Source organism: Ostrea edulis, chromosome 4, assembly GCF_947568905.1.
Source record: "Ostrea edulis chromosome 4, xbOstEdul1.1, whole genome shotgun sequence".
Lineage (NCBI taxonomy): Eukaryota > Metazoa > Mollusca > Bivalvia > Ostreida > Ostreidae > Ostrea > Ostrea edulis.
Window position 1 is genome coordinate 11,406,110 of NC_079167.1, and position 27,935 is coordinate 11,434,044.

At 35.8% G+C, this 27,935-nt stretch overlaps 1 protein-coding gene and 1 long non-coding RNA gene across 3 annotated transcripts in view; both read left to right on the top strand.

Moving 5' to 3' along the window:
- LOC125667914 (uncharacterized) overlaps nt 1–27,935 on the top strand; it is a 179,568-nt gene that overhangs the window by 80,881 nt on the left and 70,752 nt on the right. For both annotated transcript variants that reach the window (XM_056161948.1, XM_056161949.1), the window contains exons 25-28: nt 10,584–10,708; nt 15,922–16,039; nt 22,214–22,399; nt 22,621–22,749. In XM_056161948.1, coding sequence (XP_056017923.1) covers nt 10,584–10,708; nt 15,922–16,039; nt 22,214–22,399; nt 22,621–22,749 — 558 coding nt within the window. The remainder of the gene's footprint in view (nt 1–10,583; nt 10,709–15,921; nt 16,040–22,213; nt 22,400–22,620; nt 22,750–27,935) is intronic.
- On the top strand, nt 4,329–6,962 carry LOC130053992 (uncharacterized). The gene is made up of 3 exons (XR_008802222.1): nt 4,329–4,499; nt 5,373–5,458; nt 5,563–6,962. It is a non-coding gene; the product is annotated as an uncharacterized LOC130053992 (long non-coding RNA).

Genomic DNA, 27,935 nt, shown 5'->3' on the forward strand with positions numbered 1-27,935 from the left:
TATCAGGCTTCTCCACAAAAAATCGTCAATGTGTTCGGTACTGTACAACTGAGCGATACAAAGCTGGTACACCCAAACACTTGGTTTGCGCAATTTAGTGTCATTGTATCCACTTTTGCTCAAAGAAACCCTCTTAAAAGTTGTAAAATACAAAAATAATTCGATAGTTTATACAAGAGAAATAAAACTTAAGACTTGCTAACCAACCCCTGCCCCATGATAAAAGAAAACCATTCAAATCTAAACTGCATTTTCTCATTATGCAAGTATATACATACATCGTATATTTATCTCGAATGGAGAAAAACAAAATTTTGACGGAATGCTCAATACTGCGAGTCTCAATATTATATTTATATATAGATCTATCCATATGTTGTGTATTCGCTTTGTGTAACCCCCCTCCCCCGGACTGCATTTTATAGTAGTAGAGAAAGATAGATGAAATGTAATTGTAAGTGATACATTGGATACATGTAATCAACCCACTCCAATGATACCAAAATCCCTATTTTTGTGTTTGTCAATGTTTTCGAGAAGTCAACCCCCCCCCCTTTAAAAAAAAACAACAAAAAACGATCTATGCGCCTATAATCTATTTCAATCATTGTAAATTAAAATACATGTAGTAATACGAGTAACACATATGGAGCAAATTATCTTTCAGGCACCTCAATTTAAAAATAATTTTAATGAGTAACATATATTCCTTAGTAAAAAGTGCCTTGCAAGAAATGTATATCTTAGCTACACAAACTTTTTTGGTTTTGTTTTGTGTTTTCAAAAATGAAAGTGAATTAGTCTTCCCCAAACAACGAAATAGTTACAATTGTAACCATTGCAGATATAGTAGAACACTGAAGACCCCAGTGCCATATTGTGACTCCGGTGTTAAGGTCACCTCCAAGGACCCGTGACATTCACACTTGATGCCGAGTATTTTGGCGATGAAACTGTCACTACCTGTTTTAACGACTTAGGAGTGTCGCGGCCGGGATTCGAACCCCGGACCTTCCGCATGCGGGGCGAACGCTCTAACCGCTCGGCCACCACGCGGTGGTGTATATTTATAGATAGTGTGCTTAAAATTTTATATTTGTGAATAACCATCGTAAACTTTCTGACAAATAAATTGTTGTCTTTGAAAAATATATAATGTTACACTCGCGCTAAATACGTCACTGATGTACGTACGTACCTAAGTGGATATTGTCGTCTGCTGTTACATGCCGTTTCTCATTTAATCAAATGAATGTGAATGGTAAAAAATAATGCTTGAATCTTCAAGGAATATATTATTTATTAAAAGAATCGTCCATCGTTATATAAACTATTTAAATGTAGTTTGTCTGCTTTGTAACATGAATTCTCACGAATTGTCGGTTGGTACTATTTATATACCGTTCTGTTTACACTATAGTCATAACAACAAAAATGGCATCCGGTCTGTAAGATAGGCTTAAATTTATCCGGATTTTTATTATTATTATGATGATTGTAATAAATGTCAATGTGTTTAAATAAATAACCATAAGAGCATATATTATTTGAAAATATATTTACTACTTAAATGATTCTCGTTTCCTCTTCAAACGCCACGATCAACGCAAATTGCGTCACGATGGCGAATTTGTTAGCATCTTTCAACTGATATTTTAACCCCTCTTTATCGTCGCCCGGGATGAAACTAAAAGGAATTGTAAGTTATTTAGTAAATTGTTAATCCATATAAAAATTATTTCGGGCGACGAGGGAAGAGGTGTTCAATTTCACAAGTTTATCAATACAAAAACCATGAAAACACCACAAATAGCCTGAAAGCTCTGACTTTATTTGATTATGTACTACGCATGCGCGTAGATGAGTTGATTTCCATATGCTTTTGAGAGTTACTATAAGTTACTCTTAGGAATTTGACAGGAAAATATCTGCAACGCAAAATAATTTTCCTCCATAAACGCCGGGCAGAATTTGGATAAAACCGTACCTTGTCCTTTGTGGAACCAACTGTGTACACCAAATTTTGAGCAACTGTTGAAGCCTTCTGATTTCTCGTTGGTATTTCTTGCGTGCAAGTAACTCAAGTTTCATTAAGCTATAATCTGGCATGTTTTTCTCACTTGGTCTGAATTTACGCGCTGATCTTGTTGCTGACTCAAAACTGCACTGAGTCCATTTAAGCTGGACGTTTCCAGAATGAATGGAGTCGCAAACTTTGGAAACCCTAGAAATGAAGTACTAGTAAGACATGCTTTCAGTCTTGCAAAAGCAGTGTTGCAATCGGAATTCCATCGAAAATTGAAAGGTACCTGTTTTGTAACTGATTTTCTACCTCTGTTTTTCTTCTCCTGTTTTGTAAACACTGCATGTACAGGTACTGCTATCTGACTAAACCCCTTTATAAATTTCCTGTTATACCCGGCCAAGCCAAGAAAAGACCACTATTCCTTTTCAATTTTGCAAAGACCAATTGGCATTCGCACAAATTAATATAAACCAAGAGATCCAACTCGAAATGCTGTATTATGACAATCTCTCTTGTCCATCTTAACTTGAAAACCTTGTGCCAAATCCGAAGTTGAAAAGTATTTCACGCCATGAAGAGCATGAAAGGCCTCTTCAATTCTCGGTATCGGAAATGTATCTTTGATTGTTTTAAGATTAAGCTGTCTATAATTCACGCCAAGGCGCAAAGACTCATCTCGCTTTCGCACCAATACCACTGTGGCACAGTAAGGACTTGAACTAGGTGGAATTATTCTTTGCTGCAATAGCTTCTGGATATGAGACTTCACTTCTTCCTTCTGATTTGGCATTCTGTACTACTCGCACTACACCTCTGTCAACGGATTTTTACAGATATCTTGTAAAAGTTTCTAACATCCAACATTTATGTTTTGGACTAAATATTTAGTCATATTATGAAATGCTTTTGGTGCAATTAAAGTGATGCTTACTGTAAATTGTTTAAAATCGCTGTTTTCTTATCCAAAATTTGGAACTACATGTACTTTGTAATATGCGTATGAATGTAGGACATTCACGAGGTTGAGATATAATTGTAAACATGCAATCAAAAGTAAGAAAGGCTGTAAAAATACAATAAAACTTGTAGAATAAGAGACAAACAGCTAAATGGTAAATATGTACTTATCAAAGTGCCAGTGGGCTATGAAAAAGAGGTTGGTGTATTACCTGTTGCCATAACTTTTAAAAGGAAAGGAATTGAGAATGATTGTTATATCGTGTGATTATGCTATCACGTGATTCACGTTGACAGAGGTGTGAAGCTTGCATAATGCGCCCTCTGGTGAGAGAATACTGATTTGGATGAATTCTTCTATGAGGTACAATGTAGTGTCACTGGAGCATTGTCTGTCGTCAATATTCTCTGCTGAACAGTATCTGAAAATCTTGAATCATTAGTATCCTTACAGAAAATATCCTGATGTTGACTAATAACCAATACCATTATGTCTCATTGTCAGACAAGCCTGTGCCAATGTTTACGTCTACACCATGATTTTTTTTTTTTTACAGAATTCTTTGTGCAAGTTACTTCATCTACTACATCGGCATTTTGTTTGCATCCTAGCTGTAGCTTTTCTATGCATACTTGTATTTCCTGACTACTCACCTGTATATCTACTTCATAATTTTGATGTGGGGAATACTCAACCTTTGCTCGATGCAATATGGCAACCCTTGTTTTTGAATTAAGTCATGTGTGTTCATCACCAATGTTAACTACTCTGAATGGAATAATACCGTTTTCAACATTTGCATATGTGTCAATCACAATGATATTCCTGGGAAGAGAGCTGTGATCTCCATATTCAGCTTGTACAAGAGCACTATAATTCTTGGAACTTTGACGTGTAGTATTCATCACAAGTTTCATTGTTCTAGATGGGATTTTGACCTGCAACCTTAACAAAACTTAATTTTTTAAAGAGCCATCGACTAGAGATGCACTCATTTCAAACACAAATGATTAAGTAAATGATCATTTTTGCCTGCAATTAAAATAAGGTTTTAATCTATTTGTTCCTTAAGGTAGCGACGGATAGAAACCACGTGATCAGTAAAAATTGTGTATTTTCACGTGAATTCATTTTCCGGAATTCCTTACTCCGTCATAGAATAGTCGAAAAACAAAAAGGGGTTCCGAAAGTGTTTTGTTGCTGTGACTGACTCGCCTACAGAAAATATGCACATACCACATAAGTATACGTCAATGTCTGTAATAATGGTAGATCAAATGTTTCATCTGTGTGAAACTTTTTGCTAATCGAAATGTTAAACCAACCACCAATCCATGCACATAGATGCGCTACGTAAACAAAGTTGTTGATTGATGCATCGTAATGTCCGAGTGCTGCATGCTGAGAGATTAAATACTGTTTATACAGTCATTGAGAGGCTAAACAAAGTTTCTTGCAAGAAGAGGAAGTTGGTGGATGCATTCAACTTGGACAACGAAATCATAGTTTCGTTTGGTGAGTGAAAAAAATGCCATAAATTTGTATTCAAAAGTTCAACTCACATTTCCTCTGCTATTTCACAACGCGATTTATAATAACATCTGTAAGTTTAAACACACGACATACAGTAGATGTATTATTTTGTATGTATATATGTATTCCATATGTGCATAAAATATAACTCCCACCTGTGCATGTGGTTGTAAACGAACGGATGTCATGTAAATGTATACCACATTTGTAAATATGGGCTCTCACAACTCTTTTATTAAGAAAATAATAATATCGTTATGAAAATAACCGTTACGAAAATAACATACCTTGAACTACATGTATAAAAGTAATGAAAAACAAATATCTGTATAGACCTACTATCTAGGGGTATGAGGGAACCGGATAAAGAGTAGAAGGGGGGGGGGGGGGGGCATGTGTTGAATTATAAATTCCCTAGACTATAGTATACATATACTATTACTTTGAAATTTCAGTGACCTAAGAAATATATCAAACCTGAAGTTTCGCACAAACATGTAGGTTGGCAAAACCTTTTTAAATAATGTAAATTAATCACAAGTCTGCATATGCCCTCTCATAGGCAAATGTATGCACTGTATGTATAAGTAAGATATGTATACTACACGTATGCCCTTCTCTTGACCCACATTTTGTAAATAAAACAGATATGATAAGTCTATGGCAGTTTATGAAAACATATATACATGTCATCTCATTGCAATTTATAATTTTGAAACATCAGTATTTAAATTTTAACTGAATATGTGTTGAGACACAGTTTAAAAATTCACATTGTCTGACGCAATCTAATTACTCAATGGTATAATATAGACCTAACTGTGCAAATATCAGTTATGATGATCTTTTTTCTAGGCATCAGCCTGAAGACTGAGGGAGGTTAGATAGGACCAGTGCAGGTTGAAGTGGATTTCGAGTCAACAAGTATAACAGCAAGAGAGGTACTATATTGTTTTTTGATAAACATTTGTAAAGACAATTCTGAGTATATCAGATATTCATCTTTTTTGCTATATTTAAATATATTTATCTATATTTTGAACAGGTACTCCATTTACAGTGATGATGACATATCCCCTGGACCCCCACAACTCCACAAATTTAAAAATGTTTGATCAAGTTCCGAAGATTAAAGAACTACTGCAAAATTTGGGACTGGATGAAAAACATTAATTCACTTATATGAGCTCAGAGCAGTGGATGTTATACAACATACTTTAAACTAAATTGTGAATTTAAGGGAAAACAAGTACATGTACTAGTATATTACAAGTACATGCCTTTTGAAAGACAATAATATTGCATAGATGTAAAGGAAATTTCAATGTTAATTATTCTTTCTTAGATATATTAGTAAAAAATGTGCACATGATAGAATATCAATTTTATAACTTCAATCAATGTGTTTGAATTTTCCTTGTAATTCAAAATTTAGTTGAAACATACATCATAGATACATTAATGTATATCAAATTTTTAGAAAAGTTTGATAATGGAAGTAATTCCCCCCCCCCCCCCCCCCCCCCCTTATACATACAGTGAACATAGACCTTCACCTGGGGAAAACTTCAGTTAGTTAATGCAATATACATGTACATGCATTCTCAGTTATCCAATAGTGAGTTTTTGGTTCCATGTGAAACTACAATTAGAAATCTTAAACTTATGAAAGACACACCTATCTGTGAGGGCAAGATGACTCAGATGGACTTAAATGTAGTGATCCATGGGCAGTCCATGGGTCTCTTTCCATTGATATTAATTATTTATTGAAATATGAAATGGTTATTTAAACATATTTGGTGTATTATACTGTATAGTGATATAAATTTCTATCAAAAAATATGTGTAGGTAATAGATTTGGTCCAGTTATTACAAGAAATTGTATGAAAAATAGCTAAATATTTAGGCAATCATTGTGAGTGCGAAAAGGTCAACTGCAATAGCACACACTATATATCATTCTTAAATGACTCATAAAAACTTCTAGTATTGAGAGTTTGAATGCTCAATATGGTAATTTGGGAATGCTTAATCATTTAAGGTCAATAGTTTATCTCTGCTGACTGTATCTCTTAAAATTCATTTCTAGAAGGGAGGGGGTAGGGTTACAAAATCTGACATAGTTTCAGATTAAATCTCATTTGGTATATTTTTTTCTATTCAATATTTTAGATACTACTTGACTTAATGTAAAAATGAAATAAAATCAGAAATTTTATGAGCAGAATTTTGTTGTTGTCAGAAAATGTATGCCTGATAGTATTTGAGAAACGCCATATTTAGGGTAAATTTGGCCAATTGCCAAGTCGAATCATGCCAATGTTTTCCTTAGATGCATTTTGAATTTCTAATCCATGTTGATTTTTTATCTGTTTGTGTTTAATTTACATAACTATATATGACAAACAATATTTCTGGTGTCAATAAAATTTTTATTGGCTTTTGTGTTAATTTGCTCAATTTTGGCATTTTTTGCCTTTTGGGGCTGCAAAAATGGGGATTTCAATCTCGCTTTCCTCGAAAATTAACCTGATTACTTTTGTTGATTTTTTGATATGTTTTAGGATAAAGTCAAAATGTTATAATAAATAAAATTGAAAAAAATTCAATAGCGGTTTTTTTGGGGCTAGCTATCAATAGCTACCTTAAAGGGAAAGGCAACCTTAACCACAGTGTTGCCTTTATGAATAAAGTATTACTTACTGATATTGTAAATGACAGTCTTTAACAACAAAAGTCCTTGCTTAACAATTAAATCAATATTAATCTATCTTATATATCAAATTACCCGTTGCTAAGAGAGCGGCCTTTAAAGTTTAATTTATTACGTCACACCGTCGGTTCCGGTTTATTTCATTAACAGCACTGTAAACATGACAAGTCACGAACAGTTAAGTTTGGAGTCGTATAGATTTGAGCCCGTTCTTTCGCAAGAGGAATTTAAGAAAAGAAGACGTTCAGTCGAGTCGCAGACCAGGCAGATGGTACTCGTTTCTTCATACATGTACATGTCTCAAACCTCAACTTGTCATTACGCAAATGACGGATCCACAGTTTACACAGTATTTTCTTTTCAAATAACCTTGTTGGGTCAGGAATTTCGGAGAAAAAACTTTTTTCAAATCTCCCCTTCGCATTAGTGTAATTAACTGCTTGACAAGAAGGCATCCACCTATTTACAATGTATTCTTAAAATCTACCACATGCACATGTATATTTGATGATCTTAAAATCTCATAAAAACCGGAATAGACGATGTGACATCAAAATTATGAATTTTTGTGGTCTTGAATACAAAAGAGTTCCGCTTCATGGCAGCCTCTATAAATGGCGGGAATTTCAATTTTTAACGTTTTAAAATTAGTACTGAGGCTTATCTAGGCCATGTATCAACATAATAATATGACAAATCTTTATCATATAATTAATCTTATGCTTTATTATGTAAAACATTTTTGGGTTGCCTTTCCCTTTAAGAATATGGAAGATATTACTTCCCAATACGCAAAGATTACGCATTTTTCTATATTTACCAAAATTATCTACAGGATCCTATACAACTAATATTCCTATAATATTACTATTTAATCAGTGTGCTAAGAACGGCCTAACAATAGGTATGGAACACGTCAGACAGCATTTGACCCAATGATAGGTTGTATTGGCAAACTAGATCGCTATAACGACCATAGAATTTGCGAAATGCGGACTTAAAACCATCAACTTGTTTGTCAGTATCCTGCTTCGATTTAAAAACTGACCATAAGCAGAACAAGCTCTTGCGTATCGAATCAGTTGAGAGCTATAAACACCATATGCAGGTGATAATGAAGCATTGCTACATAAATATGGGAAGTTGACGATGGAAAAGCTAAATCATCCCGTTTATCATACAGTTGAGTTGTTGGTTTTCCGTTAATATCTATTTTCATTGAAATATCTAAGTTTGAAGCAGAAGTGGACGACTCTGTGGTGTCTTTTATTTCGAGTTCATAGGAATCGAATCGACATATGAATGAAAATTCTTATCTTAATGTTGTATTGAAGGCCACAGCAAGAGATTTTTTCTTCTCACGCAGAAGATTTGAATAAATTCTACTTCTGATCATAAGAATATAAAAACATATCAACTAACAAAAGAGCACAATTTGTGCCCATGGGAATTCCAACAGACTGTTAGAAGACCTGATCACCAAAGACTACGAAGGTATTGTCAATGAGGAACTCCAGCATATTTTTAATTTCAACTTGTGGGTGGAATCCGATTGGTGAATAATTTTGAGATTTTGTTATGCGTTTTGTAACCACTCTGATACATCTGGGTCACTCTTATTCATTGGTCTTCCATTCAATTTTGCAATCCTTTTCTCTATCGCAACTTAAACAGTTTTATTTCTTTCATTCCACTCTGAACACTCGTTCCCTTTATTTCTTTTATATCCAATCTGCTTACGATTGTTCTTGAAGACGAAACATTTTAATCTCTAAATCTTGTGGTGGTTTTTTTTGGGGGGGGGGGGGTTGTCATTCATGGTGAAGGTGCTCCTTATTTTCTTTCTTTGTAGCCGTAATTCACACTCTATAAATTCACGTTAGTGGTAAAGTATCTGGATCTGCCACACAGAGTCTGTATACATGTATATACATGTACATTAATGGCTAATTACGAAAATGTTAGTTTTCATCAACTCTCTTTGGTGTAGCTTTTTTCATCAGTAGTATAAATACTTAGAGGTCTTTTTTCTATCTGTCGTCCTCATCAGGTTTAAAAACTGTAGAGCTTCTATATTGAAGTTTCTTTGATCTTTTGGAATTGGTGTGCACCCTAAATATCATAGCTCATTACGTATGCAAGGTGAAGATAACGAACAGTGATCAATCTCAACTCCTACAAGCAATACAAATTAGATAGTTGGGCAAACACGGACCCCTGGACACACCAGAGGTGGGATCAGGTGCCTAGGAGGAGTAAGCATCCCCTGTTGACCTGTCACACCCGCCGTGAGCCCCATATCCTGATCAGGTAAACGGAGTTATCCGCAGTCAAAATCAGTGTGCCAAGAACGGCTTAACAATCGGTATGAAACACGTCACACAGCATTTGACCCAATGCGAGGTTGTATTGACGAACTAGATCGTTATAACGACCATAGAATTTGCGAAATGCTGACTTCAATCGAGACTGTTGAAATCCCTGTACCATCAACTTGTTTGTCAGTAGCTTACCTCGATTTAAAAACTGACTATACCCAGAACAAGCTCTTGCATATCGACTTATACGGAGAATATCCTGTGCTGGCATAGCCCATTTGATTTCGAAATGTCCACGATGTCACTTTATGACAAAAAGATTTTGGTTCAATATCTCTTTATTTTTTCATATTCAAATAGGCAATGCGCCCGATTTTATGGCAGTGCCACATCCAAACCCGTTTCATCGTAACAAGGGGTATACATTTATTTGAAATGTGTTACCCCGCTCTACTCGAGCACACTGTGTGAAGGGTGGCGTCAGAATGAAGAGCGTGTACGTAGTGAATTAGCTGCAAAACTGTATCACTGAAAAAATATTGTGACGGAACAGATATTTTTTCAGAGAGCTACAGTTCTGCAGCTAGTAGTGAATGAGTTATAAATAAGCCGGCAAACCTGTTTGATATTCCAAGTAATATCATATAATTTATATTGATTGATTTGTTTTGTTGTGTTTTTTTACGTCCCGTCGAGAATTTTCCACTCATATCGAGACGTCACCAGTTGTAGATGAAGTATTACAAATTTTAGACCCATACTTAGCGCTCAGAGGGCTTCTTTTTCGTGCGAACGCCTGCTGCGACTCGGGACCTCTAAGACCCGTGATTCTCAAACACTACCTAACGCAAACACTTTACCACAGAGCTACTGCGACATAATTTATAAATTCATAGATTTCTTAATTACCTGGACTGATGATATAAACACCAATATCATTATCAAATTTTATATACACTTAAATACATTTTTTTGCGTATTTTTTAATCTCAAAGATAGTTATTGTGCAATTTTCTCTCTCCAAATTTTAGGAGACACGTGAGGCATTTGACAAGGAAGCTGCTACCACAGGAAGAGAGCGGTTATTATTTACATCCGCTGTTGGCGCGGGGCGGAGTGTCATAGACACTGCTTACGACGTCCCAGTGATGGCTCAGTAAGTTTTTGTGTGTTACGTCTTTATATCGTTTGTTTGCGTCTGGAAGCACTTTCGAAAATGCAACAGCGCATTGATGAAAAAGTTTTCCGTCCAATTTTTCGTTTGATACATGCATCAAATAAATAATTGTATAAGTTTTATTTCTTATCATTTAATTATGTTTTTGAAATAGAAAAACAAATAGTTTCTCTCATCAAAAAGCTTGAATTAACGTTTTTGAAATGGTGCATAGGAATACCTATACGAAACAATGAAAACAAGAACAAAACTGGTTTTGCGTTCAGGTCGGGTAGATGGAGTTACTATGCAGAATTAAATGGATTATACTTCAAATTAAAGTGTAATGGTTAAAAAGTTGAATTAGATATAAAGGAAGAAAACAATTGTTGACTGGATGTGTGCTGCATTGCGTTCGAGGAGACGTTGAACACTGGTTGTGTCATAGGAACGGTAGAATGCGACTCTGCACCATTTCAACATCAAGTACTCTTCATCTAAATTGCCCTCGTTGACTGAGCCCCATATAACACAGTTCAGTTTCATTAATATCTCGCAAATCAAAAGTCGCTGCTTGCTCCGTCATGTTATCAAACTCGTAAAACAGACGATACAAACCGGGAACTTGTGTTTACAATACGTCTACTTTTACCAGTCAGTGTCCTACGTCATCAGTTTGACTATTCTGCCACGCCATCATTAGGTCTAAGTGTTTTGTTTCTTTAAATCAATTTGTATTTTATTCATATCTTTTGGTTAGTTGTGTTTATTTTTGGCAGCATCAAACAAATACATTTTGTTTACAATGCTTGTGTGGAAATTGCCTTTATGCCTCCTATGAGAAGAAACCGTCCAAGCAGTAACAAATAACCAAACACTGTAATGCAGTTTTGACGAAAATGTCATTTATTGAATGACATAAGGTAAATTGTTAAGTAAAATGTATAACAAACCCATTAAGGGGGATCACCTGAATAAACAATACCTGCTGAAACATGTACATAGGTGTCAGGTAAAGTGTGATCCCCCTTTGAGACTGACTAGAAAAATACATGTAGTGAAAGTACAATTACAAGTTACAGAGTACATGGAACATGCATACAATATATACATAAATGAGTTAATCCTTAGCGGCGTCCAAAAAATTGCGTCAAACCTTGATAGTAACAATATGCAACTCTATATAAAAGAAACTATTACCAAAGGATGGGTGGTGGGTTTTATTTTCACAACACAATAACAGGCTTTGTAAAGTTGGGAAAAGGACGCTTCGAAAAAGGACGCTATCTAAACAAAGAATTTGATTGGCTCAAAAATCCGTACTATCCGACGGTGTAAAAATTTATAAATTTCTCAAAGCGGCATAAATTGAATTATCTGTTGATAATATTGTTCTATGCCTCCTATGAGAAGAAACCGTCCAAGCAGTAACAAATAACCAAACACTAATGCAGTTTTGTCGAATATGTCATTTATTGAATGACATAAGGTAAATTGTTCAGTAAAATGTATAACAAACCATTAAGGGGGATCACCTGAATAAACAATACCTGCTGAAACATGTACATAGGTGTCGGGTAAAGTGTGAAGCTACCAGGGAACTAGACTGTTTTCCTGAACAGCTATATGGTAGTACAGACCAAGCATCCAACTATACATGAAAAATAGAGTGAATTATACTAAGTATAAGTGAACCAAACTGTTATACTGAACAATTCAGTGTTGATGTTTTACTGAGCATCATAGTAGGCCACATGATACCAAGTACACATGCCCTGGTAACAGTACACATATAAAACACAAATGTATGTAGCTGTAAATGATTTCAAGCTAATTTGTATTGCGCTGATTAACCTGTATTCATTAAAGTGAACGTTATACATGTGCAAGTAGTATCTTGTATTTAGCATAAGGGAGGTTATAACAAATTTGTAGACATACAGACAATTATAATTTTGTATGCATAGTACCCCAACTTATACTGGCCTGAATTGACGTGAGTGCACAATTACTGCATTCCTACCACTCCTCCAATACTTAAATACGGAGAAAAGTCAATAAACTCCCAAAGTCTTCGAACATACGAATGTCCTCGACTCCTTGGAGACATATATGAATTTTCGCAGAATCAGGATCCATCCCACCATAGACCAAGCGGTACTGCAATCACATGTACGTTAAAAAGTCACTTACTCGAATATCCCTGCTTCCAATGTAATGTAGGTAACTAAACCTGTATACTATCAAAGCGAGGAATATCACAATGAATCAATCGTTCCACAGCGCCAAATTCGTTTTATTTTCACAGCACAATAACAGGCTTTGCAAAGTTTGGAAAAGGACCGCTTGGAAAAAGGACGCTATCTAAACAAAGAATTTGATTGGCTCAAAAATCCGTACTATCCGACGGTGTAAAAATTTACAAATTTCTCAAAGCGGCATAAATTGAATTATCTGTTGATAATATTGTTTTCTATAAATAGCGCTAAAATTAGAGCAGGGAAGACGCATTCCAGAGAAAAGTAGTCCCGCGTGCTTAGTGCAGATGAACTCCGGACGAATTTTTTTTGGACCAAGAAACCAAACGAATTTTCATTCAATCAGCATCGTTGTTAAGTCATCACTTTGAAAGTTATCTAATGATTCCCTAGTAAAATGCTCTATCAGCTTACCTATCTGGCTTGTAGTGATCGAACCCGGCTGACCTTTACACTCCTCCCTTTTTAGCTCACCTGAGCTGAAAGCTCAAGTGAGCTTTTCTGATCGCTTTTTGTCCGTCGTCTGTCTGTCTGTCCGTCTGTCTGTTAAACATTTACATTTTCAACTTCTTCTCCAAAACCACTGGGCCAATTTTAACCAATGTTGGCACAAATCATCCTTGGGTGAAGGGGATTCAAAATTGTTCAAATTAAGGGCCAGGTTCTCTTCAAAGGGGAGATAATCACAAAAGTGTAAAAATAGGGTGGGGTCATTTAAAAATCTTCTTCTCATGAACCACTGTACCAGTATAGTTGAAATTTACGTGGAAGTTTGCTGACATAATGGAGATTCAAGATTGTTCATACCATGCCCCCCCCCCCCCCCCCCCCCCCCAGGGGTCGGATGGCGCCACAATAGGGGAAACCATATTTTATATGTATTTATATAGGAAAAATCATTTAAAGTCTTCTCAAGAACCATTGAGCCAGAAGAGTTCAAATTTACATGGAAGCTTCCTGACATAATGCAGATTCAAGTTTGTTCATATCATGGCCCCCGGGGGTCGGGTGGGGCCACACTAGGGAAACAAAATTTTATATGTGTGTATATAGGAAAAATCTTTTAAAATCTTCTTCTCAAGAACCATTGAGCCAGAAGAGTTCAAATTTACATCGAAGTTTCCTGACATAGTTCAGATTCAAGTTTGAAGCTTTATTACATAGTTCAAATTCAAGTTTGTTGAAATCATGGCCCCTGGGGTGTCAGGTTTTGCCACAATAAGGGACACCGTATTTCATATGTGTAAATGTATGATAAATTTTTAAAAATCTTCTTCTCAAGAACTACTGTGCCAAAAAAGTTGAAATATACATGGAACCTTTATGACTTAGTGCAGTTTCAAGTTTGTTCAAATCATGATCTCCGGGGGTCAGGTATGTCCACAATAGGGGAAACCGTTTTTCATATGTGTTAATGTAAGATAATTAATCTTTAAAAATCTTCTTCTCAAAAACCACTGTGCCAGAAAAGTTTACATTTACATGAAACCTTTATGACATAGTGCAGATTCAAGTTTGTTCAAATCATGGCTCCCGGGGGTCGGGGTGGGTCCATAATAGGGGAAACTGTATTTCATATGTCTTAATATAGGAAATCTTCTTCTCAAGAACGACTGTGCCAGAAAAGTTGAAATTTACATGGAAGCTTTATGACATAGTTCAGATTAAGAACCTCTGAGCCAGAAGTATTTCAATGTACCTGAACCTCCCCAACATAGTACAGAATCAAGTTTCTTAAAATCTGACATGGCTCCTGAAAAGTTAATGGAATAACAATGGGAAATTCATTTTCCATGTGTTAAAGTGACTCAGGTGAGCGATGTGGCCCATGGGCCTCTTGTTAAAAGTTTCTACCACTGAGAATTCCAACCTTTAATTCTTATCCATTGGAAGAGCTCCAATTACCTAGTTCCACGAGGCTTGTATTCCGTATCAAATGCTTCGAGAGCGATGACTTTTCAGCAGAAAAGTTGAAGGATTTCGATCGCCGTTGGCCAGATAGCTCATTTGTTAGAGCACTTGAACATAGATCAATAGAGAGCGTGGGTTCGAATCTTAATTTGGTTCATTGCATTTTCTCATATTAGAGAGTAAAGATCTTGGATTGGAAATGTGTAGGAAAAAGACTAAGGAAAAAGTATGAATGCGGTAGATAGTGAATTACAATTTGGGCTGGTCAAATAGGTCTGTTTATGGAGCACCTGACCAGAGATGCTAGAAGGAGAACCAGGTTTGAATTCAGGTCTGGTCCGTTGCATATTTTCATCCTGTTACACTTGCCTCTATAAAGAGTTTTAGAGTTTCTGTAAAAAAGGTAACTATATTTTATCCAGTAAAATGTAGTTTGATAATAGCAATATTCCATTATCACCTGCATATGGTGTTTAAATCTCTCAACTGATTCGATACGCAAGAGCTTGTTCTGCGTATAGTCAGTTTTTACATCGAGGCAAGCTACTGACAAACAAGTTGATGGTACAGGGGTTTCAAGTCTCGATTGAAGTCAGCATTTCGCAAATTCTATGGTCGTTATAACGATCTAGTTCGTCAATACAACTTATCATTGGGTCAAATGCTGTGTGACGTGTTTCATACCGATTGTTAGGCCTTTCTTGGCACACTGATTTTGACTACGGATAATCCCGTTTACCTGATCAGCATATAGGTTTCACGGCGGGTGTGACCGGTCGACAGGGGATGTTTACTCCTCCTAGGCACCTTATCCCACCTCTGGTGTGTCCAGAGGTCCGTGTTTGCCCGACTATCTATTTTGTATTGCTTGTAGGAGTTATGAGATTGATCACTGTTCTGTATCTACGCTTTTCACTATGGGATAGGTCTACATGTACAAGCATTACGAATTCACTATACATCAACTAACCACTTTTTAGAAAAAAAGTTTAGTAAAACTGTCATATAATTATTACATTTTGATTTTATATCTTTCTTTACCAGATACATGGACTTTATTTGTTTAATGACTTACGACCTGCATGGATCTTGGGAATCAGTTACTGGTCTACATACTGGACTCTATGCTTCAAACAATGATTCGGACAAAACTTTGAATGTTGTAAGTGTCTATGTCATTATATGTTTTGGTAACACATAAAAGTAAATGTTTTATAAAAATTTAAAATATCACTTGAAACAATGTCATACTTGGTAGAAGTCACTATGTAGTATACTTGGTAACTAATTATGCCTCCCCTTTTTAAGGGGCAGACATGTTGTTTTTGTACTTTTCATCCGTCTGTCCGTCCGTCCATCTGTCTGTTTGTAACAAAATCTTGTGAACGCTTCTCCTCCTATATGGTTTATCGGATAGACTTGAAACTTTGTACAATACCACATTGCCATTTGTAGATATTAACATTTATTATTTAATCCTCTGCTAAAATGTATTAGAGAATTTTTAATGATATTTGCCTATAACTGCAAAGATCGAATCACTATAAATATGTTCGGCGTATAAGCTCTGTCGAGCATGTCGTCTGCATCTCGGCCCACAGGAACGCTTCAACCGGTGATTTTGTAATAATAATAGTAGGGGTCATTTACCATACAACTTACTAATAAAATTATTATTACCCCTTGTTAGGGGATGGTATGGTATAAGACCCCTACTAGTATTATCACAGACAAAATTACCATGCAGTTCCTGTGCTCGGCCACACGTGTGCACAATGGAAACATAACTGTTGTCCATTCCCGTCTCATTCGATGCCAGATTAATAGAATCCTTCATTAGTACGAGTGTGCGATAGGGAAATTCCACCGAGGGGACAAGATTCGCAGTCTAGGACAAGGCTTTGCCGAGTCCTAGACAGCGAATTTTGTTCCAGAGGTGGAATTTTCCTATCCCACACAAGTAAATAATGAAATCAATATTATGGAACATAATAACATTTATGTTTAAAGCATATATACATGTATGTGTCATTTATCCTATTGGGGACCTCACAGAACTTTACCCCGCTGGGGGCCTCAAGTTTGGTAGCCAATCACTGGCCTGGATAGGCACGCGATAGCTTGTGGTTTGCACGTGTCAGCCTTTCCATATACATTCAGTGAACACAAATTGTAAAGTGGATCAAAGTTTTTTTCATTTTGTTCAAAATTAGGCAGAAAGAGCATACCCGAAAATGGTTTACACTATAAGTATAAACTAAAAAGACCCAAGGTTGTCCAACAGAAAGCTATTATATACATTAAAATTTAAAGATAACAATGCAAAATATTTTTACTTCACCGTGTAAGGTAAATCATAGAAAATATATGACGTCACAATCAAATGACGTCGCAGCAGTGTGAGACAGAAAAATCTCACATGGCTGTCTCACATGGGTAAAGTCTATTTCACACTGGTTGATCTTAACTCTAATATGTGGTTTAAATCACCGAACAAACACAAAAAATCAATTATCCAAGTGCAGGATTTTTCATCAATTCTTTTCTCTGTTTTAAAACATTATTACTGAAATCATTAGTATTAATTGCATAATTGGAACAGAAAAATAAAAAACGTCAAATACACCTATAACAACCCCCTTCCCCAACTCTACAATTTGACGAAGTGCATATTTTAAAAAGTTTTCTCCAGAAAATCTAAGAAATCAAACCTTGTTTTTGTCATAGATATATTACAACCTGTTGAACTCAGCATAATAAAGAATTTGGTGATATAAGCTTTATTGTACACTATTTGTTAGTACTATTTATTATACAATACTGGAATCACTTTGTCCGTCTGTCTGTCCGTCCGTTTGTCCGTAGACGCAATTTGTCCAAAGTTTATTTCTAATACCACTGGACATATTTCATTCAAACTTTATGCACATCTTCTATATATTATGTAGTTGTGCATCTCCTATTTTCATTGAAATATTTTAACAGTTATAGAAGTTACGCACATTTTCTTTTCATTTTGGGGGTTGCGCACTTTGTCCAGAGTTTAATTCTAATACCGTTGAACAGATTTGATTCAAACTTTATTCTCATCTTATATATATAATGTAGTTGTGCATCTTCTATTTTCATTAAAATATTTTAACAGTTATGGAAGTTACGGACATTTTCTGGTTTGGTTGTACTTGTAGTAATAGACACAATTTATCCAGAGTTTATTTCTAATACCGTTTTACGCTCATAAGTCAATCAGGAACTGAAGAAGTGGAAAGAAGTTCAACAATGAAGTTCAACTACATTTCTTCTCATCCGTCCGTCCGTCCGTAGACGCAATTTGTCCGAAGTTTATTTCTAATACCGCTGGACATATTTCATTCAAACTTTATGCACATCTTCTATATATACTAATGTCATTTATTTACTGACAAAATCAATGACAAATTAAAGTTGGCATAACATAATGATCTTTAACAAAGTGAATATAAACTAAAGACTAGAAGAGTTGACCAGGGATTTGCAATCATACAGCCTAAAATGTGCCAAATAGTATTAATTGTTTATATTAAGCATATTTTTAATATTTCATGTACTGCTGTACTGTAGAATATACACTTCTGCATTCACATTGATTGCCCTGTAGATAATGTGAAAATATCCAATGTGCTTGCATTAAATATTTCCCATCATCTTATATGCCCCACTGGGGGTATTAGTCCCATTAGGACAGTTCTAGTTTCATATAGGTGGTGTATATTGCAAGTGAAATAAAGCATTAGCTTTATCACACGCTCGTTTGATAAAGCACTTCCGGACCGAACTACTTTTGACACTCTCCCCGCTTGGATGACATTTTCTGTGTTGATGCATGTCGATGCATGAAATAAAGCGTACAACTTGTTATTAGTCCCCTACCGACGAAGTCAAAGGGGACTATAGGTTTGCGCCCCGTCCGTCTGTCAGTCCAGTTTTCCGCACTTATTTTTTTCTATTCTTGCACATATTTATTTGATATTTGGTACTTTGCTTTGCCATAACAAGTTACAGATCAAATTTGAATTTAGTCCCTGTCCGTTGATTTTTCATTTAATTATGGCCCCTGGACTTAGAAAAATAGCATGAATTATCAGTTTTCCAGACTTTTTTGCATCGTGCTAGCAGATATTCATCTGATATTTGGTACATTGCGTTGCCATAACAAATTACAGATCAAATTTGAATTTGGTCCCGGTCCGTTGATTTTTTACTTACTTATGGCTCCTGGACTTAGAAAAATAGCATGAATTATCAGTTTTCCAGACTTTTTTGCATTGTGCTTGCAGGTGTTCATTTCATATTTGGTACATTGCTTTGCCATAACAAGTTACAGATCAAGTGCGAATTTCGTCATGGTCCGTTGATTTTTCATTAAGTTATGGCCCTTGGACTTAGAAAAATGGCATGAATTGTTAGTTTACATCCAAGTTTCTTATCTCTGTAGATAGGAGTACTACACTCATTAAAACTTCTAGCATAGTACACTGTAATACAACAATATAGCTAAATTATTCATGATCACCTACATGTCACAGTTTATTGACTTGGTTAAAAACCTAAACCTTATCATAAATTTGTCTTTTTTCCTGGTCTAGTCTCTACTTGAATAGTAGTTGATTTCCAACCATTTCTATCCTGGTTTCCCAATTTTTTCTTTTACCATAACCTACATAATGAACTTTGAATATTGTTGTGGTACAGTAATTTTTGCAACCGGTAGGGGACTATGTATTGCCATGCAATATTCTCAGAATGCTTGTTCTGTATTCATTTAGAATTTCTTTTATAGCAAAATTAAAATGATAATGCCCCTACTGATATAATGCAAGTTAAAGGTCATAAAAATGTCAACTCGATCAATAACTACTCAAAAATATTACGATAAGAAAACAAAGAGATGTCCACACTATTATCATCAACAAGGAATCAACCACCTACTGGACAGGCCTAATCGAAAGTACCTCGACATGCTGTGGTACCAAGCATTCACAAGCACAGCCTCTTTTCTTTGGAGCCATATTGAATGTAATAAATCTCAATAGCTTTACTTACCAGATTTCTAACTTACTAATGTGCCTCAGGATTTCCTCTCGCCCTCAGATTCAAAGAAACCACGTGAATAAAATCCAAATACACAAACACTTCTACTTTTCATTGTAAACTGTTGAACATTCTAATAACGCTGCATTTTCAATGATCGCTGTTACACATGTTTATTTAAAAAAGACAGAGACATCAAACGTTTTACCAGAGGGTCAGGCGTACGCCAAAAATAAATACTCGGTCAATAGTTGTTATTTTGTTGGAATGGCAAAACCATCATTAATCATAAAGTATATTCCTTCTAAAACAATTTTCATCCATGATTTCTTTTATAAAAATACCCTCTGTAATTTATACATGAAGCGATTATAAGCGCACTGTTTTTCCCGCGTAAGGAAAATTGATAAGTACGACGCCTGAGCCATGGATTCAAAACAAATTCAATCAGCTGTTTCTACCATACTGGGGATCATCTCAAAATTAAGCGAAAAGAAGACTTATGAGATAAATAGAACATCGTGTTTTCATATTTTGGTTTATCCAACTCGTTGATATGGTGTATTTATTCGATCGGCAAGCCTCGCTAATAAATACACCATATCAACTCGTTGGATAAACCAAATATCAAAACACACAATTTAGATATCCTCTACTTGTGTCAAGCTTAGGACCGTAATCGTAATCACATCCCCAACTTCCGGTATAAGGGGAGTATGGTTGATTGTATCTTGCTTAACGTTGCGCTTTTCATATGGAGACGTCACCAAGACCGGTGAAGGGCTTCAAATATAGGCCTATGTTCGGCGCTTACGGCCATTGAGCAGTGAGGGTTCTTTAGCGTGCCACACCTACTGTGACACGGGTCATCCGTTTTTAAGGTCATCTCCGAGGACCCGTGACATTCACACCTTATGCCGAGCGTTTGGCGATGGAACTGTCACTACCTGTTTTAACGACTTCGGTATGTCGCGGCCGGGATTCGTACCCTGGCCTTCCGCATGTGGGGCTAACGCTCTAACCTCTCGGCCACCGCGGTGGTATATAAGGGGAGTAACTGCAAAAATTTAGGCCATTGTACGTTGAATTTCTCGAAGTGACAACATGTACGACTAGCACCTATAGTGACTATACGAACGCTAATACAAAATTTAGATAGATTTAAACTGTTTAAACCCAGTTCACATTGTAAACTTTGTTAATAAGTTGATTTTTATGATATTTATTTAAGATTAATTCAATAATTTGACTATCAAATATTTTAAGCATTGTGCACTCTTTTCTTTAAAGTTATGACATCACATTTTGCTTACAACGGCTGTTCCGTTAATCGCTACTTACCCAATGAATTAGGCAGGATATTTGAGATGTATATGAACAATGCACACATTAAAAAAAAGGTTTTTAAGATGTAGATATAAGCAATGAGTTATTATTTTTTGAAAGATGTAGTATCATAGCTGCAACGGTGTGTGCATACAAATTTTCATAACACGCTAACGTGCGTTATTCAATTTGTATGCACACACCGTTGCAGTTATGAGACTACATCTTTCAAAAAATGATCATTCATTGTTTAAATGTGCTTATTGTAGGGACAGGAGGATCCAATTATTTTCCTAAAAGTTATAGTGGATCTAAGAGTGAAGATGTATAATAATTTGTGAACATATCTCCTATATGGGTTATCAAATAGACTTGAAACTTTGTACAATGCTTCATTATCATTTGTAAATGTACATATTTTAGGAAAGGAAGATCCAATTATTTTCCTAAAAGTTTTAACGGATCTAAGAGGGGTGGAGGATGTAAAATAGCTTGTGAATACTTCTCCTTCTAATTGGCTTATCGAATAGATTTGAAACTTTGTACAATGATTCATTGCCATTTGTAGATGTGCATATTTGTGGGACGGGAGGATCCAATTATTTTCGTAAAAAGTTATAGTGGATCAAAGAGTCTTGGAGGAGGATAAAATAGCTTGTGAACGCTTCTTCTCCTATATGGCTTATCCGATTGACTTGAAATTTTGTACAATACTTCAATGGCATTTGCAGATGTGCATATTGTAGGGACAGGAGGATCCAATTGTTTTCCTTAAAGTTATAGTGGATCTGAGGGGTATATACTGGATACCTTTGAAATTGCGATTTAGAGAAAAAATCATTTACACTCGACAAATTTGAAACAGTCAAAAGCGGGTGAATAAATAGGAATTAAAAAGCCGTCATGATCACATTTGCAGTTTCTTAATTTATTTTCTAAGGCATTTGCTGCAAATTATTGGCATCAGAAAGGAGTACCCCGAGAAAAGTTAATCATTGGGCTGGGAACCTATGGCAGAAGTTTCACCCTGGTGGACGCGTCTAACCACGGGGTCGGTGCTCCAGTATCGGGCGCTGGAAAAGCAGGTCCCTACACGAGAGAGAAAGGCTTTCTGTCATACTATGAGGTGCTTACATGTATTGCTATTATTTCATTACATCAATTACAACAGCTAATCATTATGTAGATACCTTGGTATTTTTGATAACTGTATATCTGATTGTCGGGTTCGAAGTTGAATAATTATCCTATTTCAAAAATTTGGCAAGTGAAAACTTTGAATCTTGAAGAAAAATATTTAACAGTATGATAATTGTATATATAAAGATATGATTGAATTGAATGTAGATTTGTGAGATGCAGAAGAGTGGTCAGGGTACTACATACAGAGACATGGTAGCCAAAGTCCCGTATTTTGTGAATCCAAGTACAAAACTGTGGGTTGGATTTGATGACAAGGAGAGTCTGTACACAAAGGTGAGAGGACTGCCTTTATAAAATCTATAGTATCATTGATGCTATAACCGTTTTGTATTCAAAGAAAGTGCAGTACACTTGAATTGATTTCTTCTACGATAAGTATTATTTGTTTATCTATGATGCAGAAAGGATGAGAAACAGTAAAACTTGAAAAATTTATTGACAAACTGCAACATTTGGTTACGAGTATTTAAAATTAAAATCTACCCCTGCGGCCAACCCGAGGAATCGCTAAGCACCCAGGGATTACCTCCCTTTGACACTGGCGCAAAGCGCCCCCACAGGTAACTGTGATGGGAACAGACGTCTTGGTACCCCCTTTCAAGGGTGAATGCCACTTACAATGAGGAATTTCAGTTCTGACTCGAGCCCTAACTCTATCCTGTCTCCCCTGGTGAACACCTTGGTTAAGACTCCCAGGGGTAAACCCAAAAACTTGTCCTTGGTAAAGCAAGGATTAAGCCGGTCCCTCAGGTACCACTGAGGTGGCCCCAAATCCTCATCAGTGCTGAGGATAGATTATCCAGAGTTTTGAGCCAGACATAAGAGAAATCCTCATTTATGGTAATCCCCGAATTCCGCCAAATGGTCTTGTCTATACAAGCACACCCGCCACCAAGCGTTATCAGCTATAACATGATAATTAGTTTGATAATAAGCTAATTTGAAATCCCAACTTTTAAGAGAAGAAATATAGTTTAAGCCATGAGGGAGAGATAACAAATCTATATTTCATCGGGATAGACCTTGATGCCCTGCTTAGACAACAGAAAAGTTTCTAGTCCCCCTTGTATATTGTTGAGGAATACAGGGTTACCAAACTCATTAAGATGGGTTTTATCGTACCTGAACAGCTGTTTGTCGGCAAATATGATTGAAGGGTATCGAATTACCAGCCCCCCCCCCCCCCTCTTGTTTTTTAAAAACTGTTTGACCTTGCGGTTGACATTCTTGCGCACAGCCTCAACCTCTAAATAGATGCATCTTTGGCACTGTGCTAATACAAACGTGGTAGCATATCAGACCATATGATTGTCAAGTTGAGGGCTAACAATTTGCATCTTGAGGACGAACATTTGATGCAATGGAAAAGTTCCAATACAGGAACAATCCTATATCATTGGAACCCAGATGTACAACCAGGTAGTATGGGGGAGGATATGTTTTTAACTTTTGTTCAAACAAAGAGTCAAAGTCTTCCCATTTCATTCCCCTAGTTCCAAACCACAGTATGCTAACGTTGCTCAGTTGCAAGTTCAGGTGCTTCCCTCCTGGACGTTTAATGGCACTGCGTGCAGCCCAGTAGACAATTGAAGAGCCAAATACCCAAATGATTCTCTTTCTGCCTATAAAACTTGAGGTTTGTTAGTACATATGAAGTAAGCAAATGCTAATAAATTGGAATTAGGGAAATCTAATATATATGGTGTAAGCGCTCGACTTCCACCTTCCTCACTGCTTGATTGTTTGATCTGGAATGCCCCTCATTGCTGCCTCAGTGGCAGCTCCAATACGAAAAGAATGGGATTTAAAACGTGCAGTGCTAATATGACAAAAACTCGGAAGATTTAGATTAGAAAGCAGCAAACTGATAACGCGTGAGGGGATTACCGTCAAAATGCACTAGCAGCGGACTATTGGATGCTAATGTGGTGTTCCTGACTGATAAATACTGGCTAAATGCGGATACAGGACATACTACACCCCCTGTTTCTGAAAGAAAGTACATGACCTACCTGACTGGTCAGTTTTGGATTGTCGAATTGTAAGCTTAATTAAGCGACGGTCATTGGATCTAACAATGTCGATGTCACTACGTTGCAATGGTCTTAAGGAAGTTAGCTCCTGAGCTTTTGAGTACAACTGCGCAGGATGCTACAACAAAGTATTCACTTGTTCAATACTGATCCCATTGATGCAAATGTATTACACACTGCTGAACCCTATCCAGTTGAAAATGTGTGTGTCAATTCAAATTTTGAAAGGGTTTGACATGGACTATATTTTGTGGCGGAAGGATTCACTAATCAAAAAGTTCTGATTTTGCATGATATTACAGTTTCTGTTTCATCCAATGTATTGTTTATCTTTATACCCCTATACATGTATTTCAGTTTTATAATTTATGATACAGGTAGTTGAGACTTGGAACTAGTTCAAATATTGTAATTTGTTAACTTGGTTGATATATTTTTCCAAACAGAACACCGATTCTTAAAAGAGTTTTAATTAATTCACTCGAAATTTTGTATGAAAATTCAGTATTTTCGCCAATAATTCAATAATTTGATCTTCAACTCCCACTTTTTTTTAGTTGCATTTTAGATTGGAAGACCAGACCTTGAAAATTAAGTAAAATTTTAGAAATTGACATTACCCCTAATATGTCCTTTTAAACTCTCAATTTTGATATCATGAAGTTTTTCGTATATCAAGTGCAAAAAGGTCATTATTTATTTCCTTTACTAGTATTATGTCTCCCCTTCAAAGGGGAGACATATTGTTTTTGTCATTTTTCTTCTCCTTATTCTTCTTCAACCAAATTTTGTCCAGGCCCTAACTAGAGAATCCTTTGACTTTAAGACTTCAAACTTGGAACATAAGGAGATGGTATGGAGGAGGGGTGCACGCCCCCAAAACTTTTGACCTCGACCCACTTATAAAGTCAAGGTCAATCTTTTACGTCAACATATAGTCCAGGCCAATAGCTGAGAACCCTTTGACATTACGATTTCAAACTTAGAACGTAGCAAGAGGATATAGATACAAGGTGCACTGCACCAAAAATTTTGACCTTGACTCTTTCTTCATTCAAGGTCAAATTAAGAAAAACATGAATATTTAGAACCCTTTGACAGTAAGACTTCAAACTTAGAATATGAGAAGGGGGAATGAGGAAAGGGGGTATTCCACCAAAATTTTTGACCTTGACCCATTTTTAAAGTCAAGGTCAATTTTTTATGTCAAAATATAGTCCAAGCTAAAAGCTGACTTGACAACCGTTTAACATTAAAACTTCAAACTTGGAATATGGACAGATGATATGGAGGAGTGCATCAAAATTTTTGACCTTGACCCCTTTCTTCATTCAAGGTCAAATTAAGAAAAACATGAATTGACCATAACTTTAGAACGCTTTGTCATTTAAAAGACTTCAAACTTAGACTATGAGAAGGGGGAATGAGGAAAGGGGGAATTCCACCAAAATTGTTGACCTTGACCCATTCACAAAGTTAAGGTCAATTTTTTATGTCAAAATATAGTCCAGGCCAAAAGCTGACTTGACAACCGTTTGACATTAAAACTTTAAACTTGGAATATTGAGAGGTTGTATGGAAGAGGGGTGCACACCACAAACATTTTTTACCTTCATCCACTTACACTGTCAAGGTCACTCTTTTACATCAAGACTATAACCTGAGAACTATTTGACATTAGGATTTCAAACTTACAACTTAGAAAGCAGATATTAAGGTAGTGATTGCATAGGCCATTGAAAATTAATGAATCTATGAATTTTTCTGATTTTTACATATTTTGTAGTTGACCGTATCTGTAAATCATTATGAAAGTATCATATATGGTTTTCACAGAAATTGTGATGCTACGATTGTCATAGTAACCCCTCTTGTCGACTTTCTGTAATAAATGGTACAGTTGTGTCAGATGGTGTTTAAAAATGATACGGAAAGAGTAAGTGATACAATTTTAAATCAAATTGAAGTTAAAGCCTTAATTGATATATAATTTGTATCAAGATGTCCATTTATTTTCATATGAAATAGTAGCACGGCTCCTTATGAGCAATTGTGCACTTTTTAGAAGGCAGTTATTCACCAAAACAGACATATTTTCACCTCCTGAAAAATAAATGGTCAATGAATTATTTTTACGAATGTTTTAACATATGTTAGTAGAAATTTTCCCTGAAAGTATCAATGATGTAGGTAATAATACGATTAATATGCATCTTACATGTATTTAATTTAACTCATGTTAAAACTATAAATATGTTTTGATGTTTACTATTGAATTAATTTCACATGGAATGATAGTACTGTGGCTTTGGAGATGTTTTATTACTTTCTGTTTGAAATTACTTGCATAATCGTGCTCTGTAAATGTATGTTAAAAACGCGGGAAATATAACACAGCCATGTAAACTGTGCATTGTGACGTCGTATTACCTGCGACGTTTTTTTTTTCTTTCTCATTTCAAACCAAGGGATTATCAAAAACTACAAAACTTTCTTTATTTTTTAAATTATAAGAAATAACTGAACTAATTGAGCAAATACATATTAACAGCAAGTGCTGTTTTCAAAATTTACACTTTTTGATTTCTCTTAACATCTTTTTTCATCTGTAGTGTTAGAGGACATGATTATGTATCTATTTTATCTAATGATTGATTTGTGTTGCTTATGTTGTGTTGACACTATTAGAAAAATCAAGTTTAATTGAATAAATTTTAAGTGCAAAAAGGTCATATTTAGAACACTATAGCTCAATAACAAGCGTTGCGACCCCAGTTTTTTTCTTTAATTTCCTAATTCTCCTTCAATGTAGAAATCAGAAATACACTTCCCAAAAAATTGACATTGACAAAAAAAATACCAAAACCACCTGACTCACCACCAGCACTATCAGTGTAAACATTAATAGTTTAATTAGCAACCCAAAATTTATCAGGAAATATAGTAACTCCATTGTATTGAATAAGGAATGTGTAACCACATCTCCAAATCTAACTGCATTGCAGTAGATACATTAGGCCTCCTAACTCCAATAGTAGCATCTATAAGCCTCCTACTGAAAGCTCGACCTGCGACTACGACCTGACAAGCAAAGCTTAATGACCCAATAATAGGTTGCAGGTCACGTAGAGTAATTTTCTTAGCGTCAATGCAGTCCTGTATTATCTTAACCAAGTCTGTCAATTTATCTTGAGGCGATCGCATCTGCATGGATAAGGTGTCGAATTCAACACCTTGAAACACTAAACAAATAGTTGGCTCAACTGTCTTGTCTAGAGAGATAGTGACACCAAGCCGGTTTTCGTGAAATACCTGTAAAGTGTGTCTATATGTGTCGTCTCGAGATGTCCCCCAAATAAAAAAATCGTCATGTATTATGTTATGGTTACCAGGACATGCCTTATCCAGCCGCCAATGCAAAAAACG